General features: G+C 39.5%; 1 protein-coding gene across 2 annotated transcripts in view; it reads left to right on the forward strand.

Moving 5' to 3' along the window:
- Positions 1-17,946, forward strand: part of KNTC1 (kinetochore associated 1) — a 102,163-nt gene that overhangs the window by 58,458 nt on the left and 25,759 nt on the right. Inside the window, exons 38-49 of one of the 2 annotated variants that reach the window (XM_054441846.2) lie at positions 850-906; positions 1,885-2,048; positions 2,886-2,987; positions 4,777-4,905; positions 5,526-5,642; positions 7,063-7,172; positions 10,515-10,722; positions 14,324-14,413; positions 15,679-15,850; positions 15,939-15,997; positions 16,137-16,353; positions 17,658-17,731. In XM_054441846.2, the coding sequence (XP_054297821.1) occupies positions 850-906; positions 1,885-2,048; positions 2,886-2,987; positions 4,777-4,905; positions 5,526-5,642; positions 7,063-7,172; positions 10,515-10,722; positions 14,324-14,413; positions 15,679-15,850; positions 15,939-15,997; positions 16,137-16,353; positions 17,658-17,731 (1,499 nt within the window). The remainder of the gene's footprint in view (positions 1-849; positions 907-1,884; positions 2,049-2,885; positions 2,988-4,776; positions 4,906-5,525; positions 5,643-7,062; positions 7,173-10,514; positions 10,723-14,323; positions 14,414-15,678; positions 15,851-15,938; positions 15,998-16,136; positions 16,354-17,657; positions 17,732-17,946) is intronic. The other variant, XM_063647145.1, reaches the window with a different exon arrangement.

Consider the following 17,946-nt stretch of genomic DNA (forward strand, 5'->3'; position numbering starts at 1 on the left):
ACACAGTAATGTGGGCGAACCTTATAAGCATAATGTGGAGCTAAAGAAGCAGATACAAAAGAATAAATACTGTGTGATTTCATTTATGTAAAGTACAAACACAGGCTAGGACTAAGCTGGTGCTGTTTGAAGTCAGGGCGTTGGTTACCCTTGAGGGTGGGAAAGGGAAAGGAGGGAGCTGGGGAGCTGGCAATGTTTTGTTTCGTTTTTGTTTGTTTTGTTTTGTTTTTGAGACGGAGTCCTGCTCTGTCACTCAGGCTGGAGTGCAGTGGCATGATCTCAGCTCACTGCAATCTCTGCCTCCTGGGTTCAAGCAATTATCGTGTCTCAGCCTCCCAGGTAGCTGGAATTACAGGTTCATGCCACCACACCCGGCTAATTTTGCATTTTTAGTAGAGATGGGGTTTCACCATGTTGGCCAGGCTGGTCTCAAACTCCTGACCTCAAGTGATCTGCCCGCCTCAGCCTTCCAAAGTGCTGGGATTACAGGCGTGAGCCACCGCGCCCGGCTGATGTTCTGTTTCTTGATCTGGATGCTGCTTCTTCAGTCTGTGGACGTTTATCAGGTTATACACCTACCTGTGCATTTTCCTGTGTATATTTATTTATTTTTAAAGCATCAGTTTGCTTTAGAACTTTTCTTATAATAGTGAAATATTTACACATCTGTGAGTGTATGTGCTGTGTGAGGGTTATTTTCTTTAGTGTTATTTATTTATTTATTAGTTGTATAAATTCAAGGGGTCCGAGTGCTATTTTGTTTCATGGATATATTGCATAGAGATGAAGTCTGGGCTCTTAGTGTGGCCAACTATTTAGTGTTGTTTAACGTTTTATTATCTTTTGTAGAAAACAAGAGATATCCCTTGGAGTCTACCAGTTTGCCATACTGCTCCCTTAATGAAGGTATTTGGCATAACAAATATATAGCATTCTATTAAGATTTATTTATTCATTTATTTTATTTATTTATTTTTTTGAGACAGATTCTTGCTCTGTTGCCCAGGCTGGAGTGCAGTGGCATGATCGGAGCTCACTGCAACCTCTCCACCTCCTGGGTTCAAGCAGTTCTCCTGCCTCAGCCTCCCAAGTAGCTGGGATTACAGGTGTGTGCCACCACACCCAGCTAGTTCTTTTGTATTTTTAGTAGAAACAGGGTTTCACCATGTTGGCCAGCCTGGTCTTGAACTCCTGACCTCAGGTGATCCACCCGCCTCAGCCTCCCAAAGTGCTGGGATTACAGGCGTGAGCCACCACGTCCGGCCTTAAGATTTCTTAATAGAAAGAAATGGTGGTGTGCTCCTGTAGTCCTGGTTACTTGGGAGGCTGAGGTGGGAGGGTCTCTTGAGCCCAGGAGGTCAGGGCTGCAATGAGCTATGATGGCACTACTGTACTCCAGCCTGGGCAACAGAAGACCCTATCTCTAAAAAAACAAAAAATCGTAGTTCTAGAAATTTCTTGAAATTCTAAATATGAATGTGATTTAATATCCTTAATGTAATTGTTTAGTTATTATGTTTACATTGTTATTTGTTTAAAAGTTCAGTAGATTATGTGATTCGGCTTATAGTGTTAACTTCTATGAATTTGTTTATAAATTTTTGTCTTTCAAATGGAGAAATGGTTTTTCTTCAGCTAAAAATTTAAACATCTCAATTAAAATAGGCAAGTTACAATCAAAGTATCTCTCATTAACTAGTGGACTTAGTTATTTTCTGGTTTAAGTCAAGCCTCATGTTAACTTCTCATTAACTAACTTTGAGAACAAACTCCATGACTGTTATCTGTATTGAAGAAGCAGGCTGTCCCTGAAAACAGTTTTCAATAATACGATCTTTCTTTGTTTAAAAAATCTAAATATTAAAATCCTTTATCACTCTGCAGGAGATGGCCTTGTTTTACCTGTTATAAATTCCATCTCTGCCCTGCTTCAGAATCTTCAGGAATCTAGCCAGTGGGAGCTGGCCCTAAGATTTGTGGTTGGTTCATTTGGTACCTGTCTTCAGCACTCTGTGTCAAACTTCATGAATGCCAGTTTGAGTGAAAAGGTATAGCTTCAAGAACAGATACTTTGACTTGGGGTGAATATAGATGTAAAAGCGCTAACAGAGGAATTTGGAGTCCACATTTTCCTATTGTCTTTGTAGCAAGGAAATTGGTAATTCGTCAGATTTAAGAACATTTGTTGAGCATCTCTAAGAGTCTGGTGTGGGAATAAGGTGCCTGCACACATTTTCATACTCATTCTTTGCAACAGCCCTGAGAGTTTCCAGTTTACAAATGTGGAAACTCAGCTCAGATTCAGGGAGGTGGAATAAGTTACCCAAGGTTTTATATTGTAGTGGTAAGTCTTCACACTCTAAGCTCAGTGCAGTGTCCACTATACCACATTTGGTCAAAATATCTGCTGTTTGTTTTGTTATCACCTAAATGGCCAAATTATTATAATTATTTCTGAGAGTATCATTGAGCATCACTGAAGAGATTCTAGAAGACAAACTAACTGTTGATAACTCGCTTATGAGGCTGGGCCTCAGAGGGAGTTGTCTTCATTTCTACTACTCTGTTGATATGTATTAAATGGTGACTCTTTTTTAATGAACTGTATTGAGGTATAACTTTCAAAATTAAAATGCATATTTTAAGTGTATCAACCAATGTATTCACCTTGTCGCCAACACCACAGTGAAGACTTAGGGTATTTTTAATGCTTCCTTTTTGCTCCCTCCCAGTCAGTCCCCGACCCCTTTCTAGCACTATAGCTTAAATTCTGATACTTTTTGGATATAATGATGAATTTTCACCAAAGTTCCTTAATATTTGAAAAAATTTTCAGAATGATATATAGAACTAGACCTAAGTATTTTTTTCTTCTTTTCTAAAAGTTATTTGGAGAGACTGCATTAGTTAAATCAAGGCATGTTATGGAATTGAAAGAAAAAGCTGTTATATTTATCAGGGAAAATGCTACAACACTACTGCACAAAGTAAGTATTTGTTCTTGGTAAAAATTCTGGTTTTTTTTTTTTTTGCCTTTTACCTCAGTTAACTGCATATGACTCAATAGTTTATGATTCAGTACAGTAGTATTTTACTATTCAAAAAGTTCAAGAAACTGTCTTATAGCTAATCAATTGTATTTTTTATTATGGTAATTGACATGCTATAGAGCTTTTATGAAATAGTAGTCAATCTTGTCCACTGTCGTATCCTGATTTTGGTTACTTATATTTATTTATTTTTTAGAGACGAGGTTTTTCTCTGTCACCCAGGCTGGAGTGCAGTAGTATGATCATAGTTTGCTGCAGCCTTGAACTTCTGGGCTCAAGTGATCCTCCTGCCTCAGCCTCCCAAGTCCCTGAGATTATAGGCATGAGCAACTGTGCCCCACTCTGTAGTTATTTATTTTACAGATTAAAGCATTCCAATGATCTTTTACTTATTTCTATTGCAGAAATCCTAATTTTCCATTACCCTTTATTTTTTAAAAGATTCTAATATTTTAAATATTAGATTTTTTATTAGATTTTTTAAATATTAGAAATATTTAATGTTTCATCAACTATATTTGATGAAAATATAGTTGCATTAGACATTTAATTTTCATTTGTCAGATTACTTCTTTAAAAAATTTTGTTTTTTTTTTTTTGGAGACAGGGTCTCACTCTGTCACCTAGGCTATAGTGCAGAGGCACCATCATAGCTTACTGCAGCCTTGAACTCGTGGGCTCAAGCAACCCTCCTGCTGCTCAGCCTCCTGAGTATCTGGGGCTGCTGGTGCGCCACCATGCCTGGCTAATTTTTAAAAATTTTTTTGTAGATACAGGTCTTACTGTGTTGCCCAGGCTGGTCTAGGACTCTTGGCCTCAAGCAATCCTTCCACCTTGGTCTCCTGAAATGCTGAAAGTACAGGCATGATATTGTGCCCGGGCCCCAAATTATTATTATTATTATTTTTTTTTTTGAGACGGAGGCTCGCACTCTCGTCCAGGTTGGAGTGCAGTGGCGCGATTTCGGCTCACTGTAAGCTCCGCCTCCCGGGTTCACGCCATTCTCCTGCCTCAGCCTCCTGAGTAGGTGGGACTACAGGTGCCCACCACCACGCCTGGCTAATTTTTGGTATTTTTAGTAGAGACCGGGTTTCACCGTGTTAGCCAGGATGGTCTCGGTCTCCTGACCCTCATGATCCACCCTCCTCGGCCTCTCAAGGTGCTGGGATGATAGGCATGAGCCACCACACCTGGCCTAAAATTTTTTATTTGGAGATAATTTCAAAGTTTCAGGAAAATTTTAAGAATAGTACAAAGATCTTTGGTATACCCCTTACTGTTTTATCATTTTCTGGCATGCTCTCTCTTTCTCTATTTTTCTATTTATATATAAAATCATTTCATATTTTGTATATATTTTTTGTATTTAGGATTTAGTTACATACATTATGGCTCTTTACCCCTAAATATTTCAGTGCCCTGTAGAACTTGTAGTTGCTTTCCTTACTCTTCAGATAGTGATAAAGGACATTAAACCTAAGCAAATACATTAGAACTATGTTACTATAAACTTTCATGAAACACTTGTTCTTCCTTAGTGTCTATAATTCAATTTAGTGGTAAATAAACCTTGAGACACTGAATTCTGTTTTTTTTTCTTTAAAAAGTTTTCTTAAATTATAAATTAAAATTATTCCTCTTTATTTGTATTTCTGCCCTTTGTGAACAAAGTTAATTCTGTTTTGATTGTGAAGAATTTGCTGCTTTTGCTGCTTTCTTCCCGTAGGTATTTAATTGTCGCTTGGTAGATCTTGACCTGGCGTTGGGTTACTGCACTCTCTTACCTCAAAAAGATGTGTTTGAAAATCTCTGGAAGCTCATAGATAAAGCATGGCAGAATTACGACAAAATCTTGGTATGTCCTAAGGAAGCACACCTTCAATTCTTGAAGTATTCAAGATTTAGGGGGGAGAAATGAAGTTGGTTTTACCACCTGATCTTAAAGATTTAGTAGAAGAAATGTTGAGCTAACTCGTGATTTCTACCAACTTCTGCTTGACTGTCTACTGTTGCCTGTATATGCTAGTTATGAGCATTGTTCAACCCAAATAATTACAGTTTTTTAATTTCTTAAAATCTGTGTATACCCTTAGAACCCCAAATCTTATTTTGGTGTAGTTGAAACCCTAGACCCATGAACCCATGAATCAGTTTGTTTTTGTAGGATAAGTTTAACAGAAAATTTCTCTTGGATATTGTGTTAAAATTTGCCTTTTATGGGGATTTTCTTGCAAGATAACTAAAATTTGGCCTTTTATTATAAAGGAAAGCCAGGCTAAATGTATAGCATTATACGAAAAGCTGAATTACCTAAATACTACATAAGAAGTAACGACTGTGTACAAAATAATATGTAACATTCTACATGGTTATCACAAAGAAAGTTATGATTTTTATTGTTGCGTTTCATCTAAAAGGTGTTATAAGAATACATTCTACTTATGATTGAACTTTAATTCTATTTTAATTTTTTAGGCAATATCTCTGGTGGGCTCTGAGCTGGCAAGTCTCTATCAGGAAATAGAAATGGGGCTTAAGTTCCGTGAACTCAGTACTGATGCCCAGTGGGGCATTCGTCTTGGTAAACTTGGTGTGAGTATTCTTTGTACTGCTATCATCGATTCTGATAATTACCCGGTTGGAAAATTTAAAACAAAGATTTTGTTGTCCTTTACTTTTCGGAAGAGAGTATATGTGTACTGACTCATACATTTTATTAAGTACACACATAGGTGCTTTCAAAGAAATAAGGAACTTTTTGCCTCATTTCCTTTTTTCTGTATTTTTAAGGAAATTAAAAGGGGCCTGACATTTTCAGCTGCTTAACTTTCTCATTTATAGGTATATATCTAGTATCAATTGACATTTATGCTATTTCAGGCCTAGCCTTTAGCCTCATACTTTTGTTTTCTGCTGCTGTTATTTAAAGATAGTATTAAAATGTATATACAGCTATACCATGCTTCAAGAACTCCTAGCAGAGGGAACGTAAATGGCCTTTATTTTTCTTTTTTTTTTTTTGAGACAGAGTCTTGCTCTTTTGCCAGGCTGGAGTGCAGTGGCACGATCTCGGCTCACTGCAACATCCGCCTCCCGGGTTCAGGCAATTCCCCTGCTTCAGCCTCCCAAGTAGCTGGGACTACAGGCGTGCACCACCACACCCGGCTAATTTTTTGTGTTTTAGTAGAGACGGGGTTTCACCGTAATGGCCAGGATGGTCTCCCATCTCTTGACCTCGTGATCCGCCCACTTTGGCCTCCCAAAGTGCTGGGATTACAGACATGAGCTACCGCGCCCAGCCTTGACCTTTATTTTTGACATCGTAAAAGAACAGACAAGCAGGCAGGGCGCGATCTTGTCTTTGACAGGATCTCACTGTCACCCAGGCTGGAGTACAGTGGCATTATCACGGCTCACTGCAGCCTTGACCTCTAGGGCCTAAGTGATCCTCCCAACTTAGCCTCCTGAGTAGCTGGGACTACAGGCATGCACCACCGTGCCCAGCTAATTGTTTTGTATTTTTTTGTAGAGACAGGGTTTCCATGTTGGCCAAAATGGTCTCAAACCCCTGACTTTAAGTGATCCACCCGCCTCAGCCTCCCAAAGTGCTGGGATTATAGGCATGAGCCAAAACCCTGTTTTCTTTACCAACAATATAAGACATTTTATTTGCAAACAGTTGACTTATCAGGAAGGTAACCAGTACAGAAATGCTATATGTTTTGAAGCTTAATTCTTCTGCAGTAATGGAACTGGTGTTCTGTTGACATTAACAATCAAACTTTTCAGATGAAGAGGCAATGGTTAGGATGACTAAGAGGAGTTTTGGACCCATGTACACCTCAAATCTCAGAATGATGGCTGGGTTGGGTAGTGTGAAGTTGGAGGAGCTATAGACAAATGTTTCTTTTTAAAAAAGGGTACTAAAAAGGCAAGTCATCATGTTGCCCTTACTCTGATACATTTCAGTGTAGAGGGTTTTTTTGGTTTGTTTTTTTCTTTTTATTTCTAGATTTCTTTTCAACCAGTTTTCAGGCAGCATTTTCTCACCAAGAAAGAGCTCATTAAAGCTCTTGTGGAGAATATAGATATGGACACAAGCCTCATTTTGGAATATTGCAGGTAATTCTTTAAACATTAACGGTATTTCTGCTGTTAACAAACTGGTAATTCTTATTGCAAGAACACAGTAATAACGATGATTATTTTATGAGGTCCATGGACTGCTGATATTTTCTTTGGCTCATTCCCAAACTGAGTAAATATGAAATCAGATTAGAGTTTCTTATGATATCACCATTTAAATTCACCATTTAGTGTTTCCCAAACTTGTCTCCTGATAAGCATTGCCTAGGGCGCTTGATTTCAAATGCAGATTTCTGGGCCTCTCTGGCAGTTCTGACTCAGTGGGTCTGGACCGAGGCCTAGAAATCACTGGTCTCTAATAGGAGCTCAGGTGATTCCTATGATCAGAAAAGTTGGAGAATATTCTTCTGAGTAATAAACTTCTAAATCAGGTTAACTAGGGAGCAAAGTAATCTTAAAAATTAATGAAAAGTATGATTTAGGGAGAATTTCTAATTTCCTATTAAAATATTTATAAAATAATTTTTATTTTTATTTTTATTTTATTTATTTATTTATTTGAGACGGAGTCTCCCTCTGTCACCCAGGCTGGAGTGCAGTGGCGCAATCTCAGCTCACCACAACCTCCACCTTCAAGCGATTCTCTGGCCTCAGCCTCCCAAGTAGCTGGGATTACAGGCATGCACCACCACACCTGGCTAATTTTTATATTTTTAATAGAGATGGGGTTTCACCATGTTGGCCAGGCTGGTCCCGAACTCCTGACCTCAAGTGATTCACCCGCCTCGGCCTCCCAAAGTACTGGGATTACAGGCGTGAGCCACTGCGTCTGAACAAGAATTTTTAGAACTAAGATAAAATGTGTTATTTATAGATTCAGCTGACTTTGATGAGTAGGGATACATGATTTGTAATTTATATCTCATGTTTCTATCTAGTAAATACAAGGACTCATTTTCTGGCTTCAGAATGCTTTCAGATATGTCACCTCATTTAATTTTTACAGTTCTTATTGCATATGTTGCCAGTCGATATATGAGAAAACAAACCCATAGTATGTGACCTGCTCAAGGTCAAATTATTAATGACTGCTTCTAAAATATTATGGGTGCTATAACCCCCATCTGATTTGTAACAGATTAATGGAATCTGAGTTATTGAGAATGAAACTGCTTGGTACATTTCCTGCACCGGGCAGGCATCTAGTTCTTTGTCTCTGTGGATAGTGGGGAAAGACCGTGGCTGTCACCATCCAGTACCTGTAAGTCAAGGACTATAGGCTGCCCATAGCTTGAAGGAGCACTGACCTAAAGAGTAGTTTGAAATAACAAAACTATGTCACTCTTCAGTTTAGAGTGTTATAAATCCAGAATAGGGTACGCACACTCTTATCTTTTTTATTAATTTGAACATTTTGAACTTCTGCTAGATTCTTCTGTGATGTTTTATGGTGCAGGACACTTTTTTGAACTTTAAATAGCTATAATGTGAAGTTCATTTCATAATTATTCTACTTATGTGGCATTGATGATTTGTATTCATGTGATAGTGACACTTCTGCCTCAGGCAGTCTACCTGAATAAATTTAGATAACCTTTAGAATATCAGAGAGTGACTTGAGAATGGTGGTACTTAAGCCTTTTATTGATATTTTAGTTATGCTGTATAGCAAATTAAACTATCACTGTCTTATTAATAGGGTCTAAAAAGGTATTTCAGTTGTCATTTTGTCTATAGTAACCAGATTTTTTTTTTTTTTGAGATGGAGTCTCGCTCTGTCGCCCACGCTGAAGTGCAGTGGCGCCATCTTGTCTCACTGCAACCCCACCTCCTGGGTTCAAGTGATTCTCCTGCCTCAGCCTCTTGAGTAGCTGGGATTACAGGCGCATGCCACCACGCCCGGCTAATTTTTTGTATTTTAGTAGAGACGGGGTTTCACCATGTTGCCCAGGCTGGTCTTGAACTCCTGAGCTTAGGCAATCCACCCGTCTCGACCTCCCAAAGTGCTAGGATTACAGGCGTGAGCCACCATGCCTGGCCTAATTTTTGTATTTTTGGTAGAGATGGGGTTTCACCATATTGGTCAGGCTGGTCTCCAACTCCTGACCTCAAGTGATCCACCTGCCTCAGCCTCCCAAAGTGCTGGGATTACAGGCGTGAATCACTGTGCCCAGCCTGATTTTTTTAATCTTTAAAAAAAAACAAAACAGCTTTTTGGCTAGGTATGGTGGCTAACGCCTATAATCCTAACACTTTGAGGGGCCAAGGCAGGAGGATCGCTTGAGGCCAGGAGTTGGAGACCAGCCTTGGTGACATAGTGAGAGCCCCATCTCTACAAAAATAAAAAAGTTCACTGAGTGTTGTGGCGCATGCTTGTAGTTCCAGCTACTTGAGAGGTTGAGGTGGGAGGATTACTTGAGCCCAGGAGGTTGAGACTGCAGTGAGCCTTGATCATGCCGCTGCACTTTAGCGTGGGGAACAGAATGAGACCCTGTCTCAAAAAACAAAAAAAAATCCAACTTTTTGTTTTGTTGATCCTTGGTATTGTTTTTGTTTCAATTTCATTTATTTCTGCTCTGATCTTTATTACTTCTTTTCTTTTACTAATTTCGTTTGGTTTGCTCTTCCTTTTCTACTTCTTTAAGATGTATTTTTAGGTTGTTTGTGAATTTTTTCTACTTTTTTGATGTGTAGGCACTTATAGGTATAAACTGTTTTCAGCTTTTAATTATTACAAAGAGTTGCTGCAGAAGACATCCTTACTAACGTGTATATTTTTCTTCTTAGGTGAAATTTGTAAATGTTGCATTGTTATACTAAAGAGCATAAATATTTTCAATTTTATTACAGATTTCTCTCCAATATTCTAACAGTTTACACACCCACCAGGAATAATACCTGATTTTTTTTTTTTTGAGATGGAGTCTTGCTCTGTTGCCCAAACTGGAGTGCAGTGGCATGATCTTGGCTCACCACAACCTCCACCTCCCGGGTTCAAGCAATTCTCCTGCCTCAGCTTCCTGAGTAGCTGGGACTACAGCCATGCGCCACCATGCCTGGCTAATTTTTGTATTTTTAGTAGAGATGGGGTTTCACTATGTTGGCCAGGCTGGTCTCAAACTCCTGACCTCATGATCTGTTCACCTTGGCCTCCCAAAGTGCTGGGATTACAGGTGTGAGCCACTGCGCCCGGCCTAATATCTGATTTTTAAGAGGCAATAATTAGCTTTGATGACAGGAGTTTGTCTGATTTTGAGACTGGACAATGACAAGGTTAAATTTCAACAATGGAAGCATGTACCCAAGTGTTTTGTCAGATACTTTGCATGGAAATGCCTGCAGTTAGGGAGACTGGTGTGTATTGAATGCTTCTTTTAGCACATTTCAGTTGGACTGCGATGCAGTTCTTCAGCTCTTCATTGAAACGCTGCTCCACAACACGAATGCCAGCCAAGGCCAGGGAGATGCAAGCATGGACTCTGCAAAGCGGCGGCATCCCAAACTCCTGGCCAAAGCCCTTGAGATGGTTCCTTTATTGACGAGCACAAAAGATTTGGTCATCAGTCTTAGTGGAATACTACATAAGGTAGACACACAGTGAAATGAATCAGGTCATCTCAGTCATCCCTCCCACCCTTAATAATTAGATACATTAGTAACAAATTGGATGTATTAAGTCTATATTTTTATCAACTTTTAATTTGAAATATTCTCTCGATTTCTATATTTTTAACACAGTTAAATACAATTTTCCTGTTTTTCAAAATAGAAATAGCTTTTCTTCCCCAGATTTTTGAAAACCTTACACATTCTTTGAATTTATATGAGCTAGAGAGAAATGTATAAATCAAAACAAGCAATTTCCCTATAACCCCACTCCCTAGAGATGAAAATGTTAATAGTGTGGTGTAGTAACTATCTTAAACTAAATATACTCTTCTGTGACCCTCTTTTTTCACTTAACATATTGTCATTATATGTCATTACATACACATCTATCTCAAAAGAAACAATTTCTTTTTCACGGTCCTGCCAGAAATGTCTTTTTTCTTTTTCTTTCCTTTTTTTTTTGAGACAAGGTCTTGCTCTGTTGCCCAGGCTGGAGTGCAGTGGTATGAATGTGACTCACTACAGCCTCTATGTCCTGGGCTCAAGTGATACTCCAGCCTCAGCCTCCCGAGTAGCTGGGGTTACAGGTGTGCACCGTCATGCCTGGCTCATTTTTGTATTTTTAGTAGAGATGGAATTTCACCATGTTGTCCAGGCTGGTTTCAAACTCCTGGCCTCAAGTGATCCTCCCACCTTGGCCTCCCAAAGTGCTAGGAAGACAGAGGTGAGCCACCAGGCCCAGTGAACCGTCATTTTTGACACATGCACAACTATTATTCCATTATACGGATAAAACATGCCGTATTTAACCAGGCTTTTATGGATAGACATTTAATTTTTTTTTTTTTTTTTTTGAGATAGGGTCTCACTGTCACCCAGGCTGGAGTGCAGTGGTGTGAACATGGCTCATGGCAGCCTTGACCTCCTGGGCTCAAGTGATCCTTCTACCTCAGCCTCCCAGATAGCTGGAACTGTAGGTGCATGCCGCCATACCCCAGTAATTTTTTTAATTTTTAAAATTTTTTAAATTTAAAAAAAAATTTTTTGTGAAGATGAATCTCACTATGTTGTCTGGGTATGGCTGGGTAAATTTTATTATAAATCGTTATAATTAATATCTTCATACATGTTTTTATGCTTTTGTCTGATTTGTTTTTTATTTTTTTTTAAGAGAAGTGGGTCTCACTATATTGCCCAGGTTGGCCTCTAACTCCTGGGCTCAAGTGATCGTCCTGCTTCAGCCTCCTGAGTAGCTGGAACTACAGGGACTACACTTGGCTTCTGCTGAGTATTTGTTTAGGAGATCTTCTGATCTTCTGAGAATTGGAATGTTTGGTCAGGGGGTAGTTTAATGGAGAAATGAAGGTGAATGGCAGGGAAATAAATTTTTTTTTTTTTCTGAGATGGAGTTTTGCTCTTGTTGTCCAGGCTGGAGTCTAATGGCGCAGGTCTCGGCTCACTGCAACCTCTGCCTCCCGGGTTCTCCTGCCTCAACCTCCCAAGTAGCTGGGATTACAGGCATGCGCCACCACGTCCAGCTAATTTTTTGTATTTAGTAGCGATAGGGTTTCATCATGTTGGTCAGGCTGGTCATGAACTCCTGACCTCAGGTGATCCACCTGCCTCAGCCTCCCAAAGTGCCGGAATTACAGGTGTGAGCCACTGTGCCCAGACTGGAAATAAAATTTTAAGCCTGAAATAAATATTTCAGTTTTATATTTTGCTTGTAATTCAGCCAAAAATTACATAGATTGCTCAAATTTTCTAGGTACAATATTTCATCCTCCCACTTTGTTCAGTGTTGTTTTTCACGCGACTTTTGTTGGCATTTAAAAAATAGGCCAGCCTGGGGAACATAGTAAGAATTTGTCACTACAAAAAAATTTTTTTAATTAGCTAGGCCTAGTGGTACGTGCCTATAGTCCCAGCTATTTGGGAAGCTGAAGAGGGGAGGATTGCTTGAGCCCAGGAGGTCAAGGCTGCAGTGAGTTGTGATTGCACCACTGCACTCCAGCCTGGGTGACAGAGCGAGACTCTGTCTCAAAAATAAAAAGGAAAAAAGTAATGGTGTGTGGGTAGAAAGAAAGAACAAAGAGAAGACTTCCTTTTTTTTTTTTTTTTTTTTGTTGTTGTTGTTGTTTTTGTTGTTTTGAGATGAAATCTCACCCCGTTGTCCAGGCTGGAGTGTAATGGCACAATCTCAGCTCACTGCAACCTCCGCCTCCTGGGTTCAAGTGATTCTCCTACCTCTGCCTCTTGAGTAGTTGGGACTACAGGCACGCACCACCATGCCGGCTAATTTTTGTATTTTTAGTAGAGACAGGATTTCGCCATGTTGGCCCGGCTGGTCTCAAATGCCTGACCTCAGTGGTCTGCCTGCCTTAGCCTCCCAAAGTGTTGGGATTACAGGCGTGAGCCACTGTACCCAGCCTGACTTCCTTTCTTTTTGTGTTAATATGTATATATGCCACACAATTAATTCTTGCACTATAGTATATAGTTAGAGCTAAAACAGAATCCTTTGAGAAACTTGCTTGGAGGCCCACAGTTTTACTCATATCATTTCTAAGAAAAGGATCAGTTTCTTTCTGTTCTAATTTTCCCATCGTAAATGAAAGAAATGGAACTTTAATTTCAAAATCTTATAAAATTTTGACCATACCCCTACCCTTTCTATGCTTTTAGTATCTTAAGAGCTTCCTTCTTTTTTTTTGAGACATACTCTGGTTCTTTTGTTCAGCCTGGAGAGCAGTGGCGTGATCTCAGCTCACTGCAACCTCCACCTCTCAGGTTCAAGCGATTCTCCTGCCTCAGCCTCCCAAGTAGCTGGGATTACAGGTGCATGCCACCACACCCAGCTAATTTTTGTATTTTTGGTAGAGATGGGGTTTCACCCTGTTGGCCAGGCTGGTCTTGAACTCTTGACCCCAGGTGATCCACCCACCTTGGCCTCCCAAAGTGCTCGGATTACAGGCAAGAGCATCCTTCTTTATTAAAACAATACTGCCTTGTGCAGCTTTTAAAAACAGCCTTTGAGACCTTTTTTTAGCATGTATGTTTATCCTCACAGGTAATTTTAGAGGTGAGAAAATTGTAGCTCTTTATATTTATTTATTTATTTATTTATTTATTTATTTATTTTTGAGATGGAGTCTCGCTCTGTTGCCCAGGCTGGAGTGCAGTGGCGCTATCTCAGCTCACCGCAAGCTCCGCCTCCCGGGTTCATACCATTCTCCTGCCTCAGCCTCCCAAGTAGCTGGGACTACAGGCGCCCACCACCACTCCCACCTAATTTTTTTTTGTATTTTTAGTAGAGACGGGGTTTCACCGTGTTTGCCAGGATGGTCTCGATCTCCTGACCTTGTGATCCACCCGCCTCGGCCTCCCGAAGTGCTAGGATTACAGGCGTGAGCCACTGCACCCGGCCGATTGTAGCTTATTTTTAAGGGAGTAATTAATTTAACAATCTAGTGCAGTGAGATTTTTATATTTGTAATCTGTACTGATGATTGTAATTGAATAAAATTTCAACATGGCAAAGTCTTATCAAGTTTTGATATATTTTTGTTTTTATGCAGTTGGATCCTTATGATTATGAAATGATTGAAGTTGTCCTGAAAGTTATAGAACGAGCTGATGAAAAGATAACCAATATTAATATTAATCAGGTATAACAAATATATCAAAGATGTAAAAATCACCTTTCTGCTTTTATTTGGATCATAAATCATATCATTATCCAAGGCCTTTCCAAATTATCCATTGAATTCCCTTTAAACTCTGTGGTTTATTTTAGGTTTTTAAAAATCTTTACAAATCTTTAAAAAAGGAAAAAGATTTTCATGACATTCCTGTTGTATCACTTATTTTCATCCTTTTTTTGCTGTTTTGAGGTGATTTAACTAACCTCTCCTGCTGTCGAAGAGTATGAAGTCACTACAGAACTAATAGTGAAGAATTAAGGCAACATTTGCCATGTAGGAAGTGAAAAAGGCCATGGGACTGAGAGTTAGGTCAGCTCTGTGTGTTAGTGGGTAGGTCCAAGACCTACTCAATTGTGTCTCAGTCATTAACTTCTTCATTGTTTCTGAATTTTGGTCATAGTGGCTTTTATACTTTTTAATTTGATTTTAGAAATTAATATTTTAGAAATATTTTATTTATTTTTTTTCTTTTTTTTGAGACAGAGTCTCACTGTCGCCCAGGCTGGAGTGCAGTGGCGTGATCTCAGCTCACTGCAAGCTCCGCCTCCCGGGTTCACGCCGTTCTCCTGCCTCAGCCTCCCGAGTAGCTGGGACTACAGGTGCCCGCCACCACGCCCGGCTAATTTTTTGTATATTTAGTAGAGACGGGGTTTCACCATAACACATGTTAGCCAGGATGGTCTCGATCTCCTGACCTCGTGATTCGCCCGCCTCGGCCTCCCAAAGTGCTGGGATTACAGGTGTGAGCCACCGTGCCCGGCCGAAATATTTTAATATTATGTTAATAAGACTTATTATATAAGAAAATATATCAATTCAAAAGATTATACAAAGTTCCCTAATACAAAATATAAACATAAGAAAGATAAGAGCGTAGAGAATTAATTTAGATCTGTAGCCTCTATATTTAAAATGAAATCAAGTATTTTGAATTATATCTCAAATTATTTGAAGAGCAGATAACAAACTGTCAAGCTCTCATTTACAAAACATCCTACCAGCAACAGGGCACCAGTGGTTTCTCCTCATAGGATTCCTTTAATCATTGTATATAAATTATAGTTCAGATGAATAATGTTAAAGGGAATACTAGAAAAGGTTTTGATCCTCTTTCTGAAAACAAGATGGTCTCAGGAATGAAAACTTTTGATGGTATACTGTTAGATGATTTGATGACAGTTTAGGATTGGGTTACTCTTACTGGACAAAAGTTTTTTATTTTAATATAGGCATTGAGTATTCTGAAACATTTGAAGTCATACAGAAGAATTTCTCCTCCCGTGGATCTAGAATATCAGTATATGTTGGAACATGTCATAACTTTGCCATCAGCTGCCCAAACTAGACTGCCTTTTCACCTAATATTCTTTGGCACAGCACAGAACTTCTGGAAAATTCTCTGTATGTGTTCATTAACTTTTTATGAATTTTACTGGATAGCCAATTTTTTTTTCTTAAGCAAATCATACTTTCCTTGTTTCCTTTCTAGCTACAGAACTCAGTGAAGAATCTTTCCCAACATTGCTCTTAATTTCGAAATTAATGAAGGTAATGGGTTAAAACATTGTAAGACATTTCTGTATCCTGTAATTAATTCTGACCCCGTATAGAAGATTGTTCTGCTGCTTTCATGTAAAACCTTATATGTGAATATGTGCTTCAGCCATAACCTTCCTTTTCTTTGAAGTTTTCTCTGGACACTCTGTACGTGTCTACAGCAAAACACGTTTTTGAAAAAAAACTGAAGCCAAAGCTCCTGAAGTTAACACAAGCTAAATCGTCAACACTGATGAACAAGGAAATAACTAAGATCACGCAGACCATCGAATCCTACTTACTCTCTATAGTCAACCCAGAGTGGGCTGTAGCTATTGCCATCAGCCTTGCCCAGGATATCCCTGAAGGTAAGAGCTCTTCTTTTAAAATTGTAGTTAAAAAAAAAAAAAAAAAGTACTCTTGTTGCATCTTTAAGGAGAAGCAAGATGGTAGTTTTCAAATGTATGTGCTTGCTCTCTGAACTGTGGTGAAGCTGAAATGCTCAAGGGCAGTGGTCATGGGCAGGGAGGCAGGCAATTTCCAACTTGTCTTTGTGCCTTCTTTGGGGTGTGACCTTTGCTAGGAATAGGCAGTGATGGGTACTTCCTAATATCCAATCACACTTTCTTTCTTTTTTTTTTTTGAGATGGAGTCTTGCTCTGTCGCCAGGCTAGAGTGTAGTGGCGTGATCTTGGCTCACCGCAACCTCCACCTCCCGGGTTCAAGTGATTCTCCTGCCTCAGTCTCCCGAGTAGCTGGGACTACAGGTGCACGCCACCATGCCCAGTATTTTTAGAGAGACGGGGTTTCACCATGTTGGCAAGGATGATCTCGATCTCTTGACCTCGTGATCCGTCTGCCTCGGCCTCCCAAAGTGCTGGAATTACAGGCATGAGCCACTGCACCTGGCCCAGTCACACTTTCAATGAGGAATCTTTAGATAGTCTCACATAACCAAACAGGTGCACAAGCATAGGCACTTACTGCTACATTTTTGGTTGTAACAAAAGTTGAAAGTGAGTTTTTAAAAAATGCTCACGTCAGGAACTAGTTAGAAAATGGGGTGTATTCATAGAACGAAATATTATGGGGCTGATTTGGAGAGATATCCAAGATATGAAGTGAGAACAGCAAATTATACTAGAATATGTATGGTATTACCCATTAGGGTTAAGATGCACATGTATGCATGTGTGAACACAGACTGACACACACAGAAAACTCCTGAAGGCATATAAGAATCTAGAGAATAGGTATGGAAGCTGATGAGAGGGCCTCGGTGGGCTTTTTTTTTTTTTTTTGACGGAGTCTTGCTCTGTCACCCAGTTTGGAGTGCAGTGGCGTGATCTTGGCTCACTGCAACCTCTGCCTCAGCCTCCCGAGTAGCTGGGACTACAGGCGTGCACCATCATGCCCAGCTAATTTTTGTATTTTCGGTAGAGACAGGGTTCTTGCATGTTGGCCAGGGTGGTCTCGAACTCCTGACCTCAGGCGATCCACTTGCCTTGGCCTCCCAAAGTGCTGGGATTACAAATGTGAGCCACTGTGCCCAGCCATGAGTATGCATTTTTGTAATTTTAAAAAAGTTGCTAATTTGACCAAAATACATTTTCTTGAAAAGATTAAGATTTGCCTGTAAATATTTATTTATTTATTTATTTATTTATTTTAGGTTCCTTCAAGATGTCTGCTTTGAAATTCTGCCTTTATTTAGCTGAAAGATGGCTACAGAATATCCCATCGCAGGTGTGTCTGAACTATCAGATTGGCGGCTTCTCTTCTTCCTAATTAAATTGTACTAGCTTAATTTACCTTCTCATGCTGCCCTGGTGCCTAAAATGGAGAAGGAAGACCAAGGTTTTATGTAGATGCTTAGGAACATAACTGAGGAAGGGAGGGATTGTGATTGATAAAGATGGATGCTTGGCTTCAACTAAGACTTACAAAGTAAGATTTTCTTT

This window comes from Pongo pygmaeus, chromosome 10, assembly GCF_028885625.2.
Source record: "Pongo pygmaeus isolate AG05252 chromosome 10, NHGRI_mPonPyg2-v2.0_pri, whole genome shotgun sequence".
In the NCBI taxonomy this organism is placed as follows: domain Eukaryota; kingdom Metazoa; phylum Chordata; class Mammalia; order Primates; family Hominidae; genus Pongo; species Pongo pygmaeus.